The sequence below is a fragment of the Hemiscyllium ocellatum genome, chromosome 30 (assembly GCF_020745735.1).
Source record: "Hemiscyllium ocellatum isolate sHemOce1 chromosome 30, sHemOce1.pat.X.cur, whole genome shotgun sequence".
NCBI lineage: Eukaryota > Metazoa > Chordata > Chondrichthyes > Orectolobiformes > Hemiscylliidae > Hemiscyllium > Hemiscyllium ocellatum.
Window position 1 is genome coordinate 18,149,358 of NC_083430.1, and position 25,797 is coordinate 18,175,154.

The following is a 25,797-nucleotide window of genomic DNA, read 5'->3' on the forward strand; positions in this document are numbered from 1 at the left end:
TGCACCCAGCTTAGATCCTGCAGGACTCCATGTCTCCCATATTGCCAATATGAAACACAGCCATTCATGAAAACTCTATTTTCTGTCTGCCAGTCAGCCAAACTTCTATCTGAGCTATTTGTTACTCTCCTGTCACAAATTTCAATTTGGCCTAATCACCTTTTAAGTCGAACCTTGTCAAATTTAATATTGATGAAAGTATTATTTGCATTTTTGTAGTTCTAAACTGAAACATGTTGTATATCATTCAAGGTTTGCAACTAAAGAGTAAAAAAACCCTAAGTTTTATAGCTCATTATGTCCTATAGATTCACAGCTAATAACACAAAGCTGTCACTAAAATGAATAGAATATTAAGATACGTTGCTAGAATGATCCAGTGCAGTTGCTAATGTTTATAGCTTAATGCATTTGTGTTTGCATGATTTGTTCATTAGAAATATTGATGACTAAACCATGACAAGTTGTACTGTTCACCAGTTTTAAGTCTCAATATGTTTCTCCAGCAAGTGTTTTTTTCAAAGCACTGAATAGAGTGAGTATCCGCTAGAACTGGCACAATTTCTGTTATGAAGTCTTCATATTTAATTATTCATGTGGACTTGGGTTTGAAGGACTATGGATACTGCCACTGGCTTTCTTTCAAAGGTAAATGAAAAGACACTGGAACATTTATTTTAAGAAGGCATTGCTTGGTAGTCATATATCTTGTGATAACTGCTTGTTTATCCTGACTGGGTTTATAACTGTCAAGTTCCAGTTTCAAATTTGGATATTATTTGTGGTAGTTGGTAACCTCCTTACTTAGCTTTCCTGTTTCAGTGACAATCCTTTTTGTGAATCTACTGAATTGGAATTGCCCACTTGCAGTGCATGAAAGAATTCTAGGGGAGTTACATTTTCAAAGATCCTAGAGCGAACTGCTGAGGTTTGGTGACACCTAACTACATATATCAAATGACCAGGCTGGCAGCCATCTGAATGTTCCCAGACCTTACTCCTTCACGAACCAAGGACCAAAAACATGTTTTCCAAAGTGCATCTTGAGAAAGATAAAACTATTTCTGGTAATAATGGGAATGTGCTTGTGTGTTTTGGGGTATTTAGATATTTGGGGTATTCACACTTTCATCCTTCAAAAAGTGTATTAATCAGGTTTACAAAGAGTCATAGAGATGTACAGCATGGAAACAGACCCTTCAGTCCAATTGATCTATGCTGACCAGATATCCCAACCCAATCTAGTTCTGCCAGCCAGCACCCAGCCCATATCCCTCCAAACCCTTTCTGTTCATATACCCATCCAAATGCCATTTCAATGTTGCAATTGTACCAGCCCCCACCACTTCCTCTGGCAGCTCATTCCATACACGTAACACCCTCTGCGTGAAAAAGGTGCCCCATAAGTCTCTTTTGTATCTTCCCCCTCTCACCCTCAACCTATGCCCTCTAGTTCTGGACTCCCCCACCCTAGGGAAAAGATTTAGTCTATTTATCCTATCCATGCCCCTCATAATTTTGTAAACATCTATAAGATCACTCCTCAGCCTCTGACACTCCAGGGAAAACAGCCCCAGCCTGTTTAGCCTCTCCTGATGACTCAAATCCTCCAACCCTGGCAACATCCTTGTAAATCTTTTCTGAACCCTTTCAAGATTCACAACATCTTTCCGATAGGAAGGAGACCAGAATTGCATGCAATATTCCAACAATGACCTAACCAACGTCCGGTACAGCCACAACATGACCTCCTAACTCCTGTACTCAATACTCTGACCGATAAAGGAAAGCATACTAAATACCTTCTTCACTATCCTATCTACCTGAGACTCCACTTTCGAGGAGCTATGAACGTGCACTTCAAGGTCATTTTGTTCAGTAACACTCCCTAGCACCTTACCATTAAGTGTATAAATCCAGCTAAGATTTGCTTTCCCAAAATGCAGCACCTCACATTTATCTGAATTAAACTCTGCTTGCCACTTCTCAGCCCATTGGCCCATCTGGTCAAGAGTCCATTGTAATCTGAAGTAAAAAATGTTCGAGTAAAAAATGAGGTCTGCAGATGCTGGAGATCACAGCTGCAAATGTGTTGCTGGTCAAAGCACAGCAGGTTAGGCAGCATCTCAGGAATAGAGAATTCGACGTTTCGAGCATAAGCCCTTCATCAGGAATAAGAGAGAGAGAGCCAAGCCGGCTGAGATAAAAGGTAGGGAGGAGGGACTAGGGGGAGGGGCGATGGAGGTGGGATAGGTGGAAGGCGGTCAAGGTGAGGGTGATAGGCCGGTGTGGGGTGGGGGCGGAGAGGTCAGAGGAGATGACCTGGGGGGTGCAGTGAGAGAGGGACTCACTGAAATCCTCTTACAAGGATGCCTTCCTTGAAGAAGCTCTCTTCCTCCCTCTACAAGGATTTCAGTGAGTCCCTCTCTCACTGCACCCCCCAGGTCATCTCCTCTGACCTCTCCGCCCCCACCCCACTCCGGCCTATCACCCTCACCTTGACCTCCTTCCACCTATCCCACCTCCATCGCCCCTCCCCCTAGTCCCTCCTCCCTACCTTTTATCTCAGCCGGCTTGGCTCTCTCTCTCTTATTCCTGATGAAGGGCTTATGCTCGAAACGTCGAATTCTCTATTCCTGAGATGCTGCCTAACCTGCTGTGCTTTGACCAGCAACACATTTGCAGCTGTGATCTCCAGCATCTGCAGACCTCATTTTTTACTCGAAGATTTTAACCTACTGCGAATCCTCTTACAAGGATGCCTTCCTTGAAGAAGCTCTCTTCCTCCCTCTACAAGGATTTCAGTGAGTCCCTCTCTCACTGCACCCCCCAGGTCATCTCCTCTGACCTCTCCGCCCCCACCCCACTCCGGCCTATCACCCTCACCTTGACCTCCTTCCACCTATCCCACCTCCATCGCCCCTCCCCCTAGTCCCTCCTCCCTACCTTTTATCTCAGCCGGCTTGGCTCTCTCTCTCTTATTCCTGATGAAGGGCTTATGCTCGAAACGTCGAATTCTCTATTCCTGAGATGCTGCCTAACCTGCTGTGCTTTGACCAGCAACACATTTGCAGCTGTAATCTGAAGTAGCCTTCTTCGCAGTCCACTACACCTCCAATTTTGGTGTCAACTGCAAACTTACTAACTCTACTTCTTATGCTCGCATCCAAATCATTTATATAAATGATGAAAAGTAAAGAACCCAGCGCCGGTCCTTGTAGCACTCAACTGGTCACAGGCCTCCAGTCTGTAAAACAACCCTCCACCACCACCCTCTGTTTTCCACCTTTGAGCCAGTTCTGTATCCAATGGTTAGTTCTCCCTGTATTCCATGAGACCTAACCTTGCTAACCAGTTTCCCATGGGGAACCTATTGTTTTCACAATAAATCAATAATGTTTGTTTTTTTAAAGAAACCTGATTGTGATGATAGAAATGATACAGATTAAGTATTTAATTGGCCATATCCATAACTGCATAAAACAATGAACTTCGTGTTGTGGTTAACACAGTCATGGGACTAAAGGAAGATACAATGCACTCTCATCAACCATAGTAAGTTCCAGTTGTTGCTATCACCATAGCACCTCTGTAAATTTGAGTTCCTGCAGCATCTCACTTAGTTTGCAGTTTGGTTTCACAATTAGATCCTACTTAGATGTACATTTACATATTAATGAACTGAAATGTGCAACCTATTCTAAAAGATGAAAGATGTAACAGCAATCTAGGTTTGTTCAATATATCGTTTCAGTTGCATGATACTGATCTTTTGCTATAAATTCTATGTCTTATCATCCTGCTCCACAGCTACCTGAAGAAGGAGTGGCACTCCAAAAGCCAGAGCTTCCAAATAAACCTGTTGGGCTATAACCGGGTGTTTCATAATTTTTGACATCATCATATATATCATTGTCTCATCACCCAGCAACACTGGTGTTTTAACAGACCAAAGCGTTAAAATATTTGCAATTGCAACGGACAATGAAGTTCATTTTAAGGCTGAAATTGAACAGTATGCACATATTTGAGAATCCAATATGTGAATCCATGTGAATATGCGCTTCAATTTAGCATACTTTTCTTCCTCTGTTCTTACTCATGAATTTGGTTCTTGTCTTTGATGGTGGTAAGACTTGTTGGAACTTGTTTCATTCTCAGCTGGAATCCAATTACCAAGACATAGGGCCCATTTCACAACTGCATTAGTTAAAGGGAATGCACACAATTAGCACTGTAAGTACATGAATTGGTAAACACAGGAAATTAACAAGTTTGAAATTAATTGAGGAATCCAGTGAACGAACTGATTTGAGCATTGTGTTTAATATGTGATGTCTCAGAAATTGATCCCAATGGTACTGAGTAATGGTTAGTGCCACAGGCAGGTCTCTTTGATAAGTATGGATAATATAAGCAGAGGGGAATTTATAAACAAAGTTCACTGTAGTATCCTTGCACAAGCTCTTGATTAAGTCTCATCTTGGACTGTGACCAGTTTTCAATCTCTTGTTTGGCAGTGATACAAAGATCATGGCAAAGGTTCAGTGCAGAATGATTAGATTGATCCCTGATTGAAATACCCTTACACAACAATAGTCTTCAAGAGCTTTACTCAGAAAGAGCACAGACGTTAGGGAGATTTGATTGTGGTCATCAAAATACTGCAGAGAATGATCTATTTTCATGTGTTTATGTTTGAATTAAGTATGTTAAGGAGAAACAGTACACATGTATATAACTCAGCCAAGATGTTTTTCCATACTGCAAAGGTTCACTAATTTCTTGTATTGAGTGTAGTTGCTTTTGAAGCATTTAAAATGGAGATGGGCAAGTTGCTGTCTCTGACTGAAAGTAAAGGATACAAAAAGGTGGGAGCTTCACAATGGTTGTTCTTTTCTGGATCTGAATCAGTTTGATCAGCCTTGGAAAGTTGGTGTTAATTTTGCCAAAGCACTTGATTCTTTGAATTTGTTGAACAATTTATCTTTACCTCTGTTCTTCCTCAGTCCTGCAAGCTTATATAAATTAGTGGATGAAAAGCATTGAAGGCAATGATGCTCAGACAGAGTTATGAGACAGTCAATGGGCCAACTGGTCTTTTCTTTTCCATTGATCTTGTATATTTGTATATCTCAAACAGATTTCATTGCTCACTTGTTATTGCAATTTTATTTCACCAATAAAACTCTGAATCAGGAGTTGATACATTAGGATCATGCAATATTTTGAAATTTGAATACACTTTGAAATTTAATCTGTTTTTTTTCTAATCTCATGCTAGCACGCAAGCTTTCTTAGAAGCTTGTTTATGGGATGTGGATGTTGATGGCTGAGCCAGCATTCATTTTCCATTCGTAAATGCCCTTGAATCTCTAGTTTCCCTTGAACTGAGTAGTTTCCTAGAGCCACTTCAATGGAGCAGTGAAGATGCAGGTACGTTTCTCCATGTCTGGAGCCAGACTAGGTAAAAGTGGCAGATTTTCTTCCCTGGAGGGCATTTGTGAACCAGATAGGTTGCCATCAGGCTAGCTTCTGATTCTAGAATTGTTTTCTTGAAATCAAAGTTCACCATCTGTTGCAGTGATATTCAAACCTATTTGTCCAGAATGTTAGCCTCAGGTTCCAGATTAATGGGCAGCATGGTGGCTCAGGGGTTAGCACTGCTGTCTCACAGTGGCAGGGACCCGTATCCATTCCAGTCTCGGGCAATTGTCTATATAGACTTTGCACATTCTCCCGTGTCTGCTTGGGTTTCCTCTGGGTGATCTGGTTCGGGGAATTGGCCATCTTAAATTGCCCATAGTGTCCAGGGATGTAAGGTTTAGGTGAAATGTAAAGCAATAGGTTAGGGGAAGGGACCTCAGTGGGATCCTGTTCGCAGGGTCTGTTTAGTCTTGTTGGGCCAAATGACCGGTTTCCACACTGTAGGGATTCTATGATTCCATTAGTTCAGGGACATTATCATTTCACCTATGTCTCATGCATGTTACTCCTCAGCACCAAAAAGCAGCACTTATTAGTGACTTACATTAACTTGACTGATAAACAGAATGTCAGAAATTCAAATGGCTTGGGCACATGGTTGGTAGGAGTAATGGGAATGTTGTGAACTGGGTTTCCATACACAGTATATCTATGCTGGAAAGGCAATACTCATAATCATTAACTATTGGTCTCAGACATCACCAAATGGACCCTCTGAGATTTTACAGACCCACTGATCAAGGGCAATGAAAAATACCTGGCCTTAGGTATGAAGCTGTCACAGCTCAGTTTGGGATGGGAATTCTGGGATTACAGGTCAGGGATTGGAACTCCACCAAACTCCAAGGGAATGCAGAATCATTGGTCTGGGATTGGGATCTGGCTCAGGGATCAGAACCTGGGAGAGAGATCCGCATTATCTCTTGGATCTTCACCAGTGTTAAAGGTTGGTGTGATCCAGGCTAGAAATGTCACACATCCTGCCTGGCCTACTGGAGCCTCAGTAGCCTAGGTAGAGCCTGAAAAATATGTGTTGGATTGATGGAATAGTTTAGAACTGTGACATTTCAATGAATCAAATTTACCTTTAAGGTAAAGCATGTCACTCAAATCTAATAAAGGAATCAATTCCTTTTACCTTTGACCAGTGATGGATATTTTTAATCAACTGTTCAGAAATGTTATTCCACACTTGGAGCAAGTGGAATAGAGTCATTCTGGCTCAGAGTTAGGGACACTACCACTGCAGAACAAGAGCCCTGTTTTGGCTAATTTTACTGTCATTGCCTTAAGGGGGCACAGCTGGTAGTTTGAAGATTTGTAAGTGCTAATATTTTACACTGTGGGAATAGCAGGTCACAGTAATGATGTAAGAGAACAGGTGACAGAGAGACTGAAAGAGAATGATCATGGTTTCAGCAGATTAAGACATTAATGGATAATAAACTCAGTGGTTTTTCTGAAGCTAGACTATTCAACTATAATTTTGCAGAATGGTTGTGACATATCACTTCTGCTTTCAAACATATAGATACACAAATTGGGAGGAGGAATAGTCCATTTGATCTTCTCTAACCTTCTCTATGTTCAATACCTTCATGGCTGATCTGATCATGGCCCCAACTTCACATTCTCAGTAACTCCCCAGTATCATTTAACTTGTTTGTTAATAAATAAGCTATCTATCTGCGCTTTAAAAATACTCAGTCTGCCTTCACCACTCTCAGTGGAAGAGATTTTCAAAGTTACGTGACTCTCTGAGAGAAAAAAAATTACCCCCTCTTGTCTCCAGTTTAATGGAAAGAGCCCTTATTTTTTAACAGTTTTCCCTAGTTCTTGTCCCTCCCATAAATGGAATCTTTTTGTTTCAGCCTGGCAAGTCCTCTCAGAATCCTATGTCTCAATATGGTCACCTCTTATTCTTCTGAACTCTGATCAATATAGATTCAGCCTGTACAATATAAGATTGTCATCACAAATATTAGTTGGTGAACCTTGTCTGGATTACTTCTAACACACTTATATCCTTTCCGAAAAACCAAAGACTAAAATTGTTCCCTGTTTTCCAGATGTGATCTCACAAATGCCTTCCACAACTATAGCAAAAAAACTATATATTCCAATTCACTTGCAAAAAATGAGATTTCATATGCCATTGCAATCATTTGCTATAACTACGTAACCAACTGCAGGTTCGTATGTAGAACAAATAATCCTATAGCATTCACCATGGGAGATCAGCTAGTACAAAATGAAATGTTTTCTCTGGCAGACACATAAGCCAACATTGAAACTTTATTGAAGTGATTGACAAAGTGGAAAACATTGACAGCACTTCAGCTTTATAGAGAATTTTGTTAAGTGTCCTAGCCATCCAATTCCTGATGAAGGGCTCTGGCCCGAAACGTCGAATTTCCTGTTCCTTGGATGCTGCCTAACCTGCTGTGCTTTAACCAGCAACACATTTTCAGCTCTGATCTCCAGCATCTACAGATCTCACTTTTTACTCATCCATTTTCATATGCGGACTTCAGCAACAGATCTGAAATTAAGATTTCTTCAGTTTGTTGCAGGCTTTATTATCCAGTCTTTATCAAGTTATACACATTGCATTCATCAATAATGCAATAAATATTACTATTTTAGAAATGTTTTGTTTGATGATAACATAAAGAAGGAGAGTTTAAATTGCATTTTTCACAACTATATATTCCAAAATACTTTACATTCTAGATTATAATTATAAACATTTTGAAATGTATGAAATGCAACAATTAATGTGTGCAATGTCCTGCTAAAAGCAATGTATAATTATCCAATGATTTTGTTTTGTGATGTTAGTGAAGGGATAAATATTGATCAGGACATTCAAGAGAAGTCTTTGACTCTCATTCTGCTAGTGCCATGGCATATATTAAATGAGAGTGAAAACAGGGCCACTGTTTAACATTTCTTCAGAAAACTGACCTGTCTGTCAGTGCCTTGCTCTTTGGTGAATAGCTGGCAGAGTTATTAAATATAAGGTGGGGGAATTAGAAACAAAGCTGGAAGAGAAACCAAGTGGTTTTCATGCTGCAAGTGGTCTTTGACATCCCTTAAAGAAATGGCAGGTCAAGCCTTTTGCACTTGTGTACCTGTTTGAAAAGATGCCTAACTATATCTTAGGAGTCAATCAGCCCACTTAGCCTGATAGGGTTAAATTATTATCTGCAAAAGAAGTTTATGAGAAATTTTAAAAAGAATGTTGAATCGACTAACATTTCTTATAGGGTATACAAGCCATGAGTAATATGCTGAAAGTAAACTTTGCACAATTTATTCCTCTAAAGGTGATGGAAGTTTGTCCAGAATTTTACTGAAGCTTGATTTACTGCCTCGACTTTGAAAACAGTGTGGGCTGGACAATGGTATAAAATGTCCCTTGTTAATGGAATAGTGCACTAAGATAAACTTTCAGACACTGAGACAAAAGCTACTGCAGGGAGCAGACGGTGTGCTAATCACACATTCTTGTGGTAAAATCAGATGTTGAGATATAGCCACTGACTCATTATCTTCTAACACCAAATATCTCAATCCATGCGTGGGCTTCAGTCCAACCCGAAGGGGGAGAGAGCCTTACCATCAAGAGCAACCGAACATTTCCTGCATTTGTCAGTGCAACGTGGGCTGTGAGACATAGGAAGCAATACAGAGCCTTATCATTGAGTCACAGAAGGAAAACAAACTCTTGGCAACATTACATAAAGCCAGTGAACTGTCAGGAGAAGCAGTAACTCTTTTTTTCCCCCGAATGCATGACCAAGCAATTGAATAGTCAAAGAACCAGAGACAGAAGAGAAGTTGGTTACGGTCTGGAATCTTTTCCTATTCTTCTTGCCCCTGCACATTCCCAGTTTTATGAACAGTTCACTTGCAGTTGGAAGCCTTCAGAATGCTATCGAGCTACTTGTCATTTGTGAGTTGTGTTTGTGTTTTCCTGGCTGTGTCAGGGTTCAGCTCCTACAATAAAGCAACAGAAAATTTAGAGAAGCACCATCATCAGATTCAGCATGGACCGTGCAGCTACACATTTCTGCTTCCAGAGATTGAGAACTGTCAACCTTCCGCCAATTACCACATGTCCAACTCACTGCAAGGAGACGCTCCTCCAGTCGTGGAACCCAACCGGTCTGTAAAGCGGTTGCAGCAACTTGAGGGCATCTTGGAAAACAACACACAGTGGCTGCAAAAGGTAAGAGCTATTGTTTGGAAACATTGTCCTTGTATTACAGAACAGTTTGTTAGTTGTGTCCTGTCCATATGCTCACCTAAAACCATGTGCCTGTGCAGCAACATTTAAATTTAGGCATTCTGATGTTGAGTCATTTTCAAAATATTTTGAGTGTCTGCGTAGGTGGATTGATTATGTATGGATGATAGAGAGCTATAAATAAGTGCAATAAAGTAGTGCTCGGGAGATTAAAACAAAGCTTTACACATAAGCATAAAGTGAAAATAGTCCATTCAGAAAATAGAATTGCAATATGGAAGCAGCTACGTTACTAAGTTATAGAATTTATTTAAATAGGAAGCTGTTGAAATGAAACAAAATCTAAAAGTTCAAAACTCCCCAACATGAAATATATGAGGAGATTCAAGTTTAAAGCTCACTCACATGTTAAATACTGCAAAATTATTATTCTGGTATTAGTATGTTGCCTGGAAGTGATTGAAAGATTTTAATTTATTTTATTTTAATCAACATTTTTCAATGATTTTGTAGGTAATGTAAGTGATGCTGAAGAACTTAAACAGTTAGCTCATAGTTTGAGATATCTGTACTAGCTTTTAATGATACCCTGTTTTATTTTTATGTGTTTCTGTTATTCAGTTTCAGACAGGGCATTGGAGTTGTTGCTGCAATCATTGGACATGTCGCCTGTCAATGCACGCAGCGTTTTTCATGTGGATATTGTTAAAACAAGAGGATTACTTAGTACACTGTTATATCTGCACATTTCTCAATCAGTTACCAAAGAATGTCATGCACCCCATTATATATTATCTGTCCTCTTGTTCTTTAGCTAACTATTCTCCATTCTGAGTGTTTATTTTCTTAATTTAATAGAACATAGTATGAGGGAAGATGATAGACAGAAGTGTTTTAAAGTATTCAGGACCCAGCTCAGTTGAGTCTTTATATTTATATTTCACTGATCAGCTTCCAGAAGTTGGGAGGACACTTACTCAAGTGTATGGCAACCTGCCACAGACTGACCACTTCAATACAATTCTGGAATAAGCCTATTTTTGTTAGAAACCTGATACAATAAGTTCTATATGGGGAAGCTTGTACCTTAATGTAGGAACAAGATGCTGGAACCTGTTCTGAAAAGCATTTGTTGTTTTCAGCTTATATATTAACCCTAGTAAATAAATAACGTGTTGTCTCCACTTTGAGAGCATTTCATCATGTTTATAGGAGACAAGCGTTTCAGATCAAAAGACTCACCCCTGCTCCCCTCCCCCCACCATGGTATTGCTACCTTTGAAGAGTGTCAAGTCATCCCTGAAAGTAGTAATTAGTCTGCAATTGCAGAAATTCACATCAAGTGGGTAAACTGTTGATTTAGGGATCAAAACGTCACCGTAATAAAGTTGCAGAATGTCTAATTTGGATTTCAATTAACTAGCATTGTAAAGTCTTCCTTCATCAGCCAAATTTGTTATCTTCATAACAGGAAAAAGATATAAATCTTCCAAATATTATTTAAAGTCTGGTACCATTGCTTTGAGATACAAAAGGGGGGAGCACAACACAACAGTTGTGTTATAATCAGCGTTTTGAACCTGCAGTTTGCCTGTATGGTATACCACTTGAATGTAATATCTGGTTACAATATTGCATACAATCAGACATACTGTTCAATTTTGTGAAACTGACTTTCTAAAATTTTTAAAATGTTTTAGAATGTGAAATAACAGCAAAACAGCAGAAGATGTGCAAGAAAAATGCCAATAGCACTCAGCAAGGCTGCCAACATCTGTAAAGAAAAAAGGCAGCTTAATGTTTTGGGTGGAGACCTTCACTTGAACCCTGACAACTCTGATAGAAGCTCCAATCTGAGATGTTAACCTTTTTTTCCTTCATTACAGATGCTGAATGACCTGCTGAGTGCTTCGAGCATTTTCTGCTTTTGTTTCTAATGAAAAGGGAATGACAGCTGGGTACATTGAGCATGTTACTTATTGGTTGGGACTCTGGGAAGCAAAGTGAGAGCAGTCTGGCACTGAGTGATTGACAGGCTGAAGTATGAACGATGGGGATACCAACTGATTGACAGTTCTGTGTATGAAAAAGAAATTAGCTGCAGCCTCTTTGTGTATAGCAGAATGGGCTTTATGAAGGGATCTTGAAAGCAGAAGAGACAATTGGCCTAAATGAACAAAGTGACTTGTTTGACAGGCAGCAGTATGTACTATGAAAATATAATAGGCTGATGTGAAATTGACAGCAAAATGTAATACTGTAGATATTCAGTGTAGTAAACCAATCCTAATTACATGTGAATCACTTTGAACCAGCCATCTAAGTTTGTATTGTGAATTTTAGGAGAAATTATACATATATTTTAATATCCATGTATAATATAGTTTTGGAAATATATATATTATATATAAAATTATCATATAAGTTTGGAATTTTGTTGGAAGTTTTTTAAGGAATGTCATGCACCCTATTATAAACTTTCTGGCCTCATTGGTCTTTTGTCTAATTATTCTCTATTCTGAACGTTTATTTTCTTAAATTAGTTGAAAACAGTCTGAGGGAAGGTGACAGAAGCATGTTTTAAAGTATTCAGGTCCCATGTCAGTGGGATGTCTCTTGCAGGTCAGAAGTATCATCAGCATTCCATTATGTTCACAACTTTCATCAAATTAATTCCTGTCTAAGAAGTTTAATATAAATAAAGAAGGATTTATTTCATTTTTATTTTGTGTATGGTTGTTAAAATCCAAATAAGAATGTAAAAGAAAGCAGCTGTAATGGCCCTCAAAGTCAGCACCACCATGGATCATACACTGCTTAGATTCCATAATTCTGCCCTATTCCTGTATTTCTTGATTTGCTTATAGCCTAAAATTCTATAGAGTTTAGTCTTGAATGCTCAGCAGCAGGACATTTATGATAGAGGCCTCCAAAGATTCATTGCTTGCTCAGCACATTTTCCCCTTCTTATTTCAAACCAAAATGGCAAACCCTTATTCTGGGACCAATAGAAGTATTCATCATGGACGCAGGGATCAAAAGGCAGGCCATTCCCTTACTTCACAATCCTGCCTCCTACCTAGGAGTGCCTGCTGACTCTATTTTCATGGAGGCAGTCAGGGATGGGCTAGAGCGGAACCTGTTATTCACTGTAGTAAGCACAACATGAAGATGAAGGCAGACTGATATCAATGAAGCCACTTTAAAAGCATTCTCTGAGTTTGTGCATTAACAGCCCAGGAATGAGTCTGAGCATCTGTAAGCTCCACTCAAAGCCATTATCATCTCCAAATACCTTACTCCTCTGTAACCCCCAACCCTTATGCCTCCTCTGACCCATGCCTTCATACATCCTTACCTGCATTCACACCTTAATCTCCTTATTCCTCTAATCCATACACCCGGTATTCACTATAATCTGAATTTATGAGCCCTTATGTTATTAAGGAACTTTTATTATGAAACACCATTGAGAAGTCTTTGAAAAGCTCATAAATCTGCTAATATAAATAAATAATATTCCAGTATCTACTTAAAACATAACTTTTAACAACACTGTCAAAAATCTCTCAAAATAAAATAAACTGTCTGGCAAAGGGAGCTTCTGAGTTAATTATTTCATTATCATTAAGCTTCCCATTGCTGAAAGAATGAAACTGGGCAATATCATTCTTGGTGATCTCTGGTTTCATGAAAGAAAACCATGCATTAATTCTTTCAAGAAGCCTTTACTAAGCACTTAGAAAGCTCTATGCTATTGGTCCTGATGTGACCTGTTATCACTTCAGAGGAGAAAATCAATATAAAGTTAATCCCTCTAGGGAGAAGCTGTGATTTTCCTGGAGAAGCTGGTATTGTGAGCACCATACTTTTCAATGGGTAGTCCAGTTGCCCTAATTACAGATGATTGTGACAAATTTTAAATGCTGGTTAGGGTCATGCCATGGTATTTCACTTTGACACAAAGAACGTTGTTGGATCTCACAGTCACAGAGAACTATTCACTATTCCATTACAACTAATGCAAGTAGAAAGCCAATGTGGAGAATAAACGATCCTGGTTGAGGTTGTGGTTGTGGTTTAAGTTATATATTTCCAACCAAGCTATGGTTGATACAACGAGCTATCAATGACTGTATGCATGGCATTTCAGGAACTGATAGGTAGTTACTCTTGCTTTTATTTCATCCAAAGTATCAGCAGGAACTAGTCAGCACCAGTAGATAAGTACATATTGTTAATCAGAAGCTACTCTGTATAAAGTGACCAAACTTCACCTCTCATCTTCCAAGCCCATCAAACAGCATTTGGCACACGGAAGATCAAATGAATACAGGCCATAGTTTTTCAAAGGCTTATGCCCGAAACATCGATTCTCCTGCTCATCAGATGCTGCCTGGCCTGCTGTGCTTTTCCAGCACCACATTCTCAACTCCATGATTTTTATACAACACTATCCATGTGCTAGGCAACTTTCTGTTAATGATTCTATCAGCCTTGCCTTCATCTTGTAGACTCCATTAAATTAGATTAGATTACTTACAGTGTGGAAACAGGCCCTTCGGCCCAACAAGTCCACACCGACCCGCCGAAGCGAAACCCACCCATACCCCTACATTTTACCCCTTACCTTACCCTACGGGCAATTTAGCATGGCCAATTCACCTGATCCGCACATCTTTGGACTGTGGGAGGAAACCGGAGCACCCGGAGGAAACCCACGCAGACATGGGGAGAACGTGCAAACTCCACACAGTCGCCTGAGTCGGGAATTGAACCAGGGTCTCAGGCGCTGTGAGGCAGCAGTGCTTACCACTGTGCCACCGTGCCGCCCACAAATGAAGTGAGAATCGAATTTGCTGAATTTGTGCACTGTGCGTTGTTTGGAACTTTGTGCATTGTTGGACATAAGAGTATAAATTTGCATCAGTTAACACCTTTAATCGATATCGTCCAGGTTTTGGGACATTTTGGAAGAATTTAATGCAAAGTTGCTGAGACTTGTCTATGGTACTCACAAACCTGTGGTGCAGATAGTCATCCAATTGGTTACATCTCCTAAACTTGGTATGAGAATGCCTCTTGATTCCAATCACTTGTGAAATCAAAGTAGCAAGTGCAAGGTGGTCGATAGTGACAGAGGCAATCACTCACTAATGAGCATGATTGTCTACCTTGGAATTTCTGTATCACTAGTTAAGGGTTCTGTGGGTCTTTGTGAAGTTAATGAGACTGATCGTAGAATCACATCTCTGTCCACACATTTGGCAGGTGTTTCCCTGAGGTGGATATTGTCCTTAGCCTTGAGGTAAGGATAGTCCATTCTCTATTTCCTCTTCTGTGCTTTCTCACACCAACAGATATTCTCAAAGAATTGTATCCCTTTATGCAGGACCTTTTTCCAAGTCAGTTTCTTCTCAACAAGGATCACCCATGTGTTGACATCTATGTTGCTATCCTTGAGGGAAGCCTTCGGGGTGGCTTTGAAATACTTGTTTGTCCATCACTCCTTCAAGTGCCTTCCTTGACTTCGTCAAAGAAGATTTGCTTTGGCAGCCCAAGTTGTACTGTCATTGCAGAGAATCTCTGGAACAGGGAAAATACCATCAGTAAGCAAGAAGAATTTTTAAAATTCTCATTAGGAATGGGTATTTCTAGGAAATCCCTGATTGCCCAGAGTGCAGTTAAGATTAATTTACATTGCTATGTCTGGAGTCACATGTGGTCAAGACCAGTTAAGGATAGCAGCTTCCTTTCCTAAAGGACTTTATGGGGTTTTTTTCTGACAATCAACAATAGTCATTGTTGGACTCAATTCCAGATTTTTATTGAATTTAAATTCCACCACCTGACATGGCAGGATTCAAACCCAGACCCCCAAAGCATTACCTAAATCTCTGGATTAATAATACCGCCAAACTATCATCTTCCACTATGGAAAATGCAAGGACAACCCTTTCCTTTCCTTTCCAAAATGTGTTGTTGATGAGCCTGATCCTAGAACCACATCTCCAATCATACATTTGGCAGGTATTTCCTGCAGATGGATGTTGTCCTTTGCCTTTGGCCCAAGAGCCATTTTTTGTTTGTATGGTTTGCATTGTTTGGTGTTCTGAACCAAAGGGTAGAATTTCATCAGCTTTTTTTCCAGAAGGTGGCATTTTTCCTTGGGTGTAATTCTTTCTGGCCTCTGCATGTCATTCATATATCAATGCCAAAGATTGTAACTGTGACTGTATTTTGCTGTGATGAAGAGATCAGTGCTGCATGATATACAGAATTCTGACTCTGTAATTATCCTTTAACAACAATTACACTTCAGCAGATGTGTTTAGTTGAAGCAAATATGCTCGGCTTGCAATAGTTCCTATTGTGTGCAGAGAAGATGTTTGTGCATACATCACTTTGGAATGGCTCAGGCCGACTTATCGGATCTTGCACTTCAATTTTTTGCACCCTAACTGTATTGAAGATGATTCTATATGTATCCAGACAGCAGTGGGTTTACCAAATTCTGACCTACTGCCAAACTTCCACCTTAAAATTTTCACCTTGCCAATGTAAATATGTACATATACAGGGCCGAAGAAATGTCAATCTGTTTTGCCTTTTCAGTATAACTGTTAAGATTAGATTACTTACAGTGTGGAAACAGGCCCCTCGGCCCAACAAGTTCACACCGACCTGCCGAAGCACAACCCACCCATACTCCTACATTTACCCCTTACCTAACACTACAGGCAATTTAGCATGGCCAATTCACCTGATCCGCACATCTTTGGACTGTGGGAGGAAACCGGAGCACCCGGAGGAAACCCACGCAGACACGGGGAGAATGTGCAAACTCCACACAGTCAGTCGCCTGAGTCAGGAACTGAACCCAGGTCTCAGGCGCTGTGAGGCAGCAGTGCTAACCACTGTGCCACCGTGCCGCCCAATGTTATGTCTCAACACTGATTTCACTTATCTGATTCATAGCTGTTTGCAAATCATGTCCATTTTTATGTGGGTTTGAAAATTGTGTCACTTAATATCCAACCAATACTATTTTTAAAGTTGATATTGTACCGAACATTTATTCCTGTACTGTCCATAGCAAATTGACTATTTTAATCATCCTCTCCTCTGATTTATCATATTGTTACCATTACCATAATGTAATCCAGGATTGACTCTTATAATAAAATGTTATTAAGCTATCATTAGTAAGTTGTTGATTCACATTGTCATTGTCTCAAAGACCCACAAAAAAACAAGTGTACTTAAATACATAAGATATTCAGCTTGCAGGAACAACAAAATTGTGAAGACTGCATGTGAAATTGCAGTTGAACTCAGTAAAATGTTCTCTCTGCAAGGACTGAACCAAATTTTAACTTAGATACTCATTCAGTCAGCTGAACTCACTGAAGGGACTCTAATAATCATAACCTACAAAGCTTAAATGCCATGATATTGCATCCACTATCAACTAATGACAATGATGCTTGCTGGTATTCACTTGGGATGTCTATTTACAGCCACGTGATTGCTCTCCAGTGTAACTGGTATCAACTGAGAGATAAAATATTGTATTTTCATAATAAGGGATCAAGTGATACCAAGAGAATGAAAACTATCAAAAGTATATTATGTTGGAAGATGTCAAAGATTTCTGGTAGGACACGTGTAAGTGAATAATTTAATTTTCAAGAGAGTGGTATTACTGCTACATTACACAATTTGTTTTTGAAGACATTATAAAATTTATATCACTTCTATAAATAACAGCAAAGCTCTCAGATTACCAAGCCTTCCATAATGTGTGTGCCTTTAAGTTTGCCATTCTACACGCATGGTGGACTTTGCTCATTCACCTAGCTTTCTCTCAAAAAATGTAAAGTGGAATTTTCTGATAGCAAGAGCACGGGAAGTCGATTGAGTGAAATGCTGTTTAGGAGTAGATCAGATACATTGTAAGTCAGTGTATTTTTTTGACTACTTGAACTTTCCTCTTCACACCTTTATCTGATTGATATTTATGTTTTTTAAAAAAGTAAATAAGGGAAACGTGTACACAACATAAGGACCTGAAGAAGAATCCACCAGGTCTTTGTATCCTGTATGAATTTCATTAGAAAACTAGGGATGACGCTCACAACTCTGGAGCATACAATTCAAATAGCTAAAATATTCATGACATTTATGTTCATTTAAACATTGCAACATTTAAGATAGTCTAAGTTTAGTTGTTGCTAAACTATTAGTGAAAGAAGAGGCATAGTTAATTTAAAACTGATAATCTGGAACAATGTTTGAGAATGTGAACAATAGTTTATCTCAGGCAATTTTATCATTTAAAGTGGAGACAACAATGCTTTAAAGTTCATCTCCCTTGTATGTTGAGATCTAGAATCTCTATTTTTTGTGTTCTTTTACTGAATAAGCAGCAATAAACTGGACAGCAACTGATATGATTGGCTCCATGGAACCAGATAACCTTAAACTTGCTATTCTCACTACTTGAAGTTCAATACCCTGCTTGTGACTGTAGAATAACTGAAAACCACATCCTAAATGATGAGTTATTTTACTTGTAGCCTTAATTTGTTGGAAGCGGTAGAGACCCCCAGGAAAATAGTGGAGGATGCTATTCGAACAGATTTATGGCCAATAGCCCATGGCCTGATTGGCTTGGCCCAAAACTAAACACCAAACAGGCAACCCTTGAGCAGCCAGGCCCACTGGGACTTTCAGGACAGATCAAGCACAAACCTCCACACCACATGAGGCAAACACAAGCAAGGACAAGCCTGGACTTGCCCTGGAAAATCAGTCTGGTTTGTCTTTTGGAATACAGTACCAGAGACCTGCATTCCTGATATGACCATGTATAGAGAGGAGGACATGCCCTTGACACATCAGCAATTCCATTGAGCACCATGGCCTTGACCTGGAAGATCGATTGGCAAGGGCCCAGAGAATATTCCGGAAGGATAAAACAGGAAGGGTTGAAAGGGGACACTGGGTGGCTATTCCCTCAGCAAAGACTGGCCCAGCAGCAGAATTCTGACCACCTGGAGAGAGACAGAAGATGACCACATGCAGGACCAACCTTCACCACTTCATCAGCACCAACTCTAAAGACTGGCCACATTCAACTGTATGGATGATACCTGCTCATAGCCTGGTAGCCAGTGGTAGTTTGGATTAGGATTGCAAAAAAAAATTAATATTGCAATTGGTAGAATCATTGACGTAAGAATCAGGAGCTTCAGAGTGAAAGAGCAGGATTTTCGATAATATTCAGCCAGTTTGTCCCTTTTGTGACTTTAGTATATTTTGCAGAAAAAACCTGCATTGAATTTCAAGTTAACTCTGACTCTTTTGTTTGTCTTCTTTGTATAACACCCACAGAAAATGCATTTACGTCAAAATTGGTTAAAGTGTCCAAAACACAGACCACAGGTTCCTTGCAGCTTTGTTTGGGGTGGAACATTGATTCTGTCCCTACTGATCAATTAAAGCAGAGACCTCCTAGGGTTTCCAAGCTGAAGGGAATGATTGGAGACCTAACCTATATGTGGTATATCAACTAAATGAAGATTCACATGTTGCCACTCAGGCAATTGAGAACCCCAAAAAGGCAGCTGGACAGGGCATCCATCAATATCAATGCATCTAACCCTCCATCACATTGGCTATCCTATTTAACAATGTCAAGGCTTTCAAGCTTCTAAACCATTGGAAGGATTGGAAGGTTTGCGCGTTAGAATAGAAAAGAAATTGGCAAACTTTGTGAATGATCTGCTCTTCACAACTCCCCACTGCAGACTAGAACTTTCGGCAGAAATGCATCTGAGCCGATGGCATACTAAATTGACCCATACTATAAAGTGTCTTCCTGGTAACTTCTCAAACTGCAAGAGGAACATGCTCAATAGCACATTAGGCGCGAACCTACTTTAGCTGTCGCAATCAATTATTGGATCATTATTATCGAACCCCTGCAGTGTGGAAGCAGGCCATTCAGCTCATTTAGGAGAAAGTGAGGACTGCAGATGCTGGAGATCAGAGCCGAAAACGTGTTGCTGGAAAAGCGCAGCAGGTCAGGCAGCATCCAAGGAGCAGGAGAATCGACGTTTCGGGCATGAGCCCTTCTTCAGGAATGAGGAAAGTGTGCCAAGCAGGCTAAGATTAAAGGTAGGTCTTAGCCTGCTTGGCACACTTTCCTCATTCCTGAAGAAGGGCTCATGCCCGAAACGTCGATTCTCCTGCTCCCTGGATGCTGCCTGACCTGCTGTGCTTTTCCAGCAATACATTTTCAGCATTCAGCTCATTTAGTCCAGACTGACCCTCTGAAGAGCATCCCATCCAGACCCATGCCTATAACCCTGCCATTCCCATGACTAATCTACCTAGCCTACACATCCCTTGAAACTACGGGGCATGGCCAATCCACCTAAATCCACATCTTTGGACCATGTGAGGAAACCAGAACACCTGAAGGAAATACATGCAGACACAGTGAGAATGTGTAAACTAAAAACAGACAGTCACTCAACTGTGGAATTGAATCAGAGTCCCTGGCATTGTCAAACACCAGTGCTAGCCACTGTGCTGCTCCTTATGTTTAAGGTCATTTGATTACCATTTGGCTTTCTCATCCAGTTGGCTCACTGAGGGGAAGCTCATTGGCTTCTGCCATTCCTCTCGTCTTCTGAATGGATTCGTGAAAATTTTCAAGTTTATAATTTGAGCACTTAGTTGATGTGAGCCTGCATATTTTAATACTTTAGTGTCGGGCTGTCACATCAATGTGCTGACTCATTCACTGCTGTTCATTACTCAATAATGAAATTTTGAGCAGTTTATTGAAAATGTTAAGATTAACAGAACTGGGAGAGTATTGATGAGCCAAGAAACTGTGTCATGAATTACAGAAAGGATCAATGATATGATTCATGGATGAAGTAGTCATTAAGGGAACTTTACTTGTAATTCAGATAATACAGACAAGAAGAAATACAACAATCACCTCCTCATGCAGAGATAATAATCAGCAAATGTAACCTTGAAAAGTTAAATCTGTAATTGGTTTCAAATCCTTAATTGCTGCTCCAACTTAAAACATTTTACCTCTGCCAATGCCAAGATTTATCACAAGAGAACTTTGTTGCCACAAGCTTCAGCATTATAAATCTCACTTTACAATTTTTATTTCTTTGCAAAATACCTGCCAGAATAGCTGAAATCTCAGATGATGCAAGTCATGATATGAATACAGCATTGCTTATAACCTGGGAGCAGAGATTATTTTGTGTCTGCATTCATAGAGTTTACAAGTTAGCAATATATTGTGCAATAGCTGAGCATTCAACATTCAGTAGTCTGAAGTGATTCTAATGAGGCTTAGAATCTGTGTGATAGTGAGTCTCTTGTTCCAAAATAGTTGCCTGAGGGAAAGTTTGTAGAAAGTCAGAGTTAAAAGTGTAGAAAAGCTTGAAGAACTACTTATTCAATGTTAAATCACAAGGAACAGCAGAGTTTGACCTACAGAACACTGAAACTGAATCCATCTGTCTCACAAGAGCATGTTTTTTTTAAACATGCTGGAAGCTACCTGCTTTCCTGCAGTGCTTTCATAGATCTCTTTTCTTATCAGAAGAATCAATTAAATGTTCTGGATAATCATGCTTTTCATCAAAGATATTCTTCAGAGTCATCAATGAGCTCTCATTGAAATGACTGACCCTGAAATTTGATTTTTATGAAGCGGTCATGATGGAGAATGGTCTTTTCTCATATTTATAAGTGTTAGGGAGTACAGAGGCATAAAATCTGTTCACTTATCACAGGACCCGGCAGAACTATGCAGATGTACCTTAGTTCCTGAAAGCAGGCATTGCTGTGGGGCTTACATAGCCTGTGCATGTTTTCAAGTGATATGACTGAAAAATGTTACATAGGCCATGCAAGGAGCATACTGCTACACTAACTGACCCCACAGAATTAGAATCAGTTACCATTGTAGCAATACACGGATGAATTTCTCCCCCTTGATCTCTGTTCCACTTGTTTACAATATCCTAAATTTATTCTTCTTTATACTAATCACACATCATTTATGCAGAGAGTTGTGAATGCATGGAATGCATTACCAGCTGTGGTGGTGGAAGCAGAGTCATTGGGGACATTTAAGCGACTGCTGGACGTGCACGTGAATAGCAGTGAATTGAGGGGTGCCTAGGTTAAGTTATTTTATTTTACATTAGGATTAATTCTTGACACAACATCATGGGCCAAAGGGCCTGTTCTGTGCTGTACGTTTCTATGTTCTCTGTTCTATCATGTATTGCACGAGCAGCCAGGCAACTGACTAACCAATCATGCAGCTCAGCAGAAGGCCACGTTACTCTTTATACACATGGACACTTTGGAACAGTTGTCCAATTAGTCACATTCCCCTGTTTTTTACTCATAGCCGTGCAAAAGTTTGATTCGTAACTCCAGTCTCCTTTTAATATTCCTGCTGAATCGTACCGCTTATTTATCTTACGGTCCATGCATCCCAGATTATAGCAACACGCCAGTTGTTGAAACAAACAACACTGCAGAATATTTATTCGTTGCAATTTTTATGGGACATTTCAGTTCACCTAAAATAAAAAGAAACTCTTGTACTTTACTAACTGAACTCATGTCATTATACTAGGATGTTCTTTGCTACTGTAATTTTTTGTTCTATGGAAAAAAAACTTGAATTTATCTATCCCCCTGGGGGAAAGACAAAAAGCAATGACAACATTAAAAAAAAAGAGCATTTCATCTGTTTTGGTGAATTGGCAGAAGAGCAGAAGGAAAAATAGTGCCACAGGTTCAGTTAGCTCAATTAAGGGCTGTTGGTTAGCTCAATTAGCTGGATAGTTGGCTTGTAATATGTAGTGCTGGAAAAGCACAGCCAGTCAGGCAGCATCTGAGGAGCAGGAGAGTCAACGTTTTGAACATAAGCTTTTCATCAGACATTCCTGATGAAGAGCTTATGCTTGAAACGTCGACTCTCTGTTCCTCGGATGCTGCCTGATTGGCTGTGCTTTTCCAACACCACATTTTTTGACTCTAATCTCTAGCATCTGCAGTCCTCACTTTCTCTTAGCTGGCTTGGAATGTGGAGTGATGCCAACAACATGGGCTTCATTCCCACACCAGCTGAGTTTACCAAGAAGGACTCTCCTCCTCAAACTTTCTCCTCACCAGAGGCCTGGTGATACTCAGGCTAAGCCACCACAGTTGTCTTTCTATAATAAGAGAATAGGGCTAAGGTGACTTTACCTCATATTTGCACAGACAAGTCATGATTAAGCATCATATCGAAGAAAATAGGCATTGCAGGCAACACAGTAGTCTCTGAATACTGGTCTGAAGTACATCCCAGATTAAGCTACAGTGAGGTTTGAATTGATTATGTTTTGACAAAGAGGTCAGCATGCTATCCTTGAACCAAACTGATATTCCTCATTTTATGCTGGACTTTCCCTTGCCTAAATTTTAAGGTTCAGCCACTCAACCATATCCCCAAAACACTTCCCTTAATCCTTACTACCTTTGGAGCTGATTGTACTTCAAACCTTCATTCAATTGTCCATTCACCAGAATCACTTTGGAGTTGAACAGACTTCAAGTACTTCCCCTGATGGCTGTACATTGTAGATGTGTTCTTCCTTTGTGCTAGACATGTTCACTCAATATCTGTGAAAAATATATCACTGAATGAGACATGGTCAATAGTGGCTCCTTCAGGGACAGACAGTCGCTGGGGACTGAGATTTTTGTTTCCGCTTGTCTCAGGATAACCAATAAATCCAATGCATAAAGTTAGGATGGGTGTTACTGAATAAGAAGGATTGAGTCTACAAGATATTTCTTTTGTTCAGACTTCAGATGCCAAGGGCTGAATTCTCCTCTCTCAATGTGGAGCCAGTCCATGTAGGGTGCATTTTAAAGATGGCAAACGAGATTCCTATTGCCCCATTCCCATCATTGAAATTTGGATGCAGATCCCAAGCTCGCATTCTGTTGTTGTGGCATTGCGAGTTCCCCTATGAGAGTGAGCATTTTGTAATAGCTTCCACTCTGCAATTTTCAGAGATTCAGGACTGACCTCTGAAAATACTATGGTTTAAACCAGCTCTGTGCTGTCATGTACCATGAGGGAATCTTGGTTTTGAGTCAGAATCTGACAGCTAAGTTGAAAATGTGTTGCCGACTTCACATCTCATTTTGAAATACTCCACCCAAAGCCCCTGCAATATCCTTCCCTCCTCTCCCTGAATATCCCTGTTCACCCTCACCCTTTGCCTTTCTGGACCCTGCCGACCTAGCTCTGGCAAGACTCTGGTCATCATCATCCGGAGAAAGTGAGGACTGCAGATGCTGGAGATCAGAGCTTGAAAAATGTGTTGCTGGAAAAGCGCAGCAGGTCAGGCAGCATCCAAGGAGTAGGGGAATCAATGTTTTGGGCATAAGCTCCTGAAGAAGGGCTTATGCCTGAAACGTCGATTCTCCTGCTCCTTGGATGCTGCCTGACCTGCTGCGCTTTTCCAGCAACACGTTTTTCATCTTCATCCAGATCCCATCTGCATCTGTTTCTCAGGGGAACACCTGAAATGATCCCAGTGATTTGAATAGCTGAGAACTCTCAGACAGAAAGCATCCTCTCTGGGAATGCTTCCATCAGGGCATTAAAGGGTTTACCAACTTGTGGGCGGCACGGTGGCACAGTGCCTGAGACCCGGGTTCAATTCCCGACTCAGGCGACTGAATGTGTGGAGTTTGCACGTTCTCCCCGTGTCTGTGTGGGGTTCCTCCGGGTGCTCCGGTTTCCTCCCACAGTCCAAAGATGTGCGGGACAGGTGAATTGGCCATGCTAAATTGCCCGTAGTGTTAGGTAAGGGGTAAATGTATGGGTGGATTGCGCTTCGGCGGGTCGGTGTGGACTTGTTGGGCCGAAGGGCCTGTTTCCACACTGTAAGTAATTTAACTCTAGCATGACTGCGCAACAGGTTGGCCACAATAGGCTACCACTGACTTTTATGCCAGGGTGCAGGGACTTTACCTCTCATTCAAAATTCAGCCTTCGGGGCATTGGTGGCATAGTGGTAATGTCATTAGACTGGTATCTAAGCACCCAGACTAACGTCCTGGGGGTGTAGGCTTGAATCCCAAAACAGCAGATTGTTAAGTTTGAATTAAAAGCTGGCCCAATGATGACCATAAAACCACTATTGATTATTATAAAAGCCTATCTGGCTTACCAATGTTCTTTAGGGAAGAAAGATCTGCTCTCCTTATCTTTGAGTCCAAAGTGTGATTCTAAATCCACAGCAGCATGGTTGACACTTACCTGAACCCTGAAATGGTCCCAGAAAGTTCGGGATGGCCAATAAATTCAGTCCTTACCAGTGATGCTCACTTTCCATGGCCAAGTGTTTGAAAGATATCTAAATGATAGCGTGATATATATTGATACTATGTGAAACCTTTCAGTCTGTTCCACCATTTAATGAAATCATGTAGCCTAACTCCATTTATTTGCCTTTGGTCCGCATCCTTGTAATACTGTTACTTAACAACAATTTATCTATTTCAGATTTAAAATTAACAACTGATTCTGCATCCGCTGTCATTTATGGTAGAGTGTTCCAAACATCTCCCACCCTTTGTGTGTAGAAGTGCTTCCTAACATCTGTCCTGAATGGTCTGTGCCTAATTCTCAAACTACGCTTCCTCGTTCTCGAATCCTCAACCAATGGAAATAGTTTATCATTACCTATCTTAATACCTCCTGTTAATAAAGAGTAATGGAGTGATGCAGCACAGAAACAGACCCTTCAGTCCAACTCGTTCATGCTGACTAGGTTTCCCCACCTAAACTAGTCCCGTTTGCCTGTTTTCAGCCCATATCCCTCTAAACCTATCCTATTCATGTACCTATCCAAATTTCTTTTAAATGTTATGACTGAACATACATCTACCACTTCCTCTGGCGGTTCATTCCACAAATGAAGCATGCCATGTGT

The 25,797-nt window shown here is 40.3% G+C and overlaps 1 protein-coding gene across 2 annotated transcripts in view; it reads left to right on the forward strand.

Annotated features, from left to right (window-relative positions):
* The window catches only part of angpt2b (angiopoietin 2b), a 255,197-nt gene that overhangs the window by 16,347 nt on the left and 213,053 nt on the right, over positions 1 to 25,797 (forward strand). The window contains exon 1 of one of the 2 annotated variants that reach the window (XM_060847373.1): positions 8,835 to 9,721. The exons of the other annotated variant lie outside the window; for it this stretch is intronic. Within the exon in view, the coding sequence (XP_060703356.1) occupies positions 9,422 to 9,721 (300 nt within the window). The 5' untranslated portion in view covers positions 8,835 to 9,421. Of the gene's footprint in view, positions 1 to 8,834; positions 9,722 to 25,797 lie in introns of those variants that run through there. 2 annotated transcript variants of the gene reach the window in all.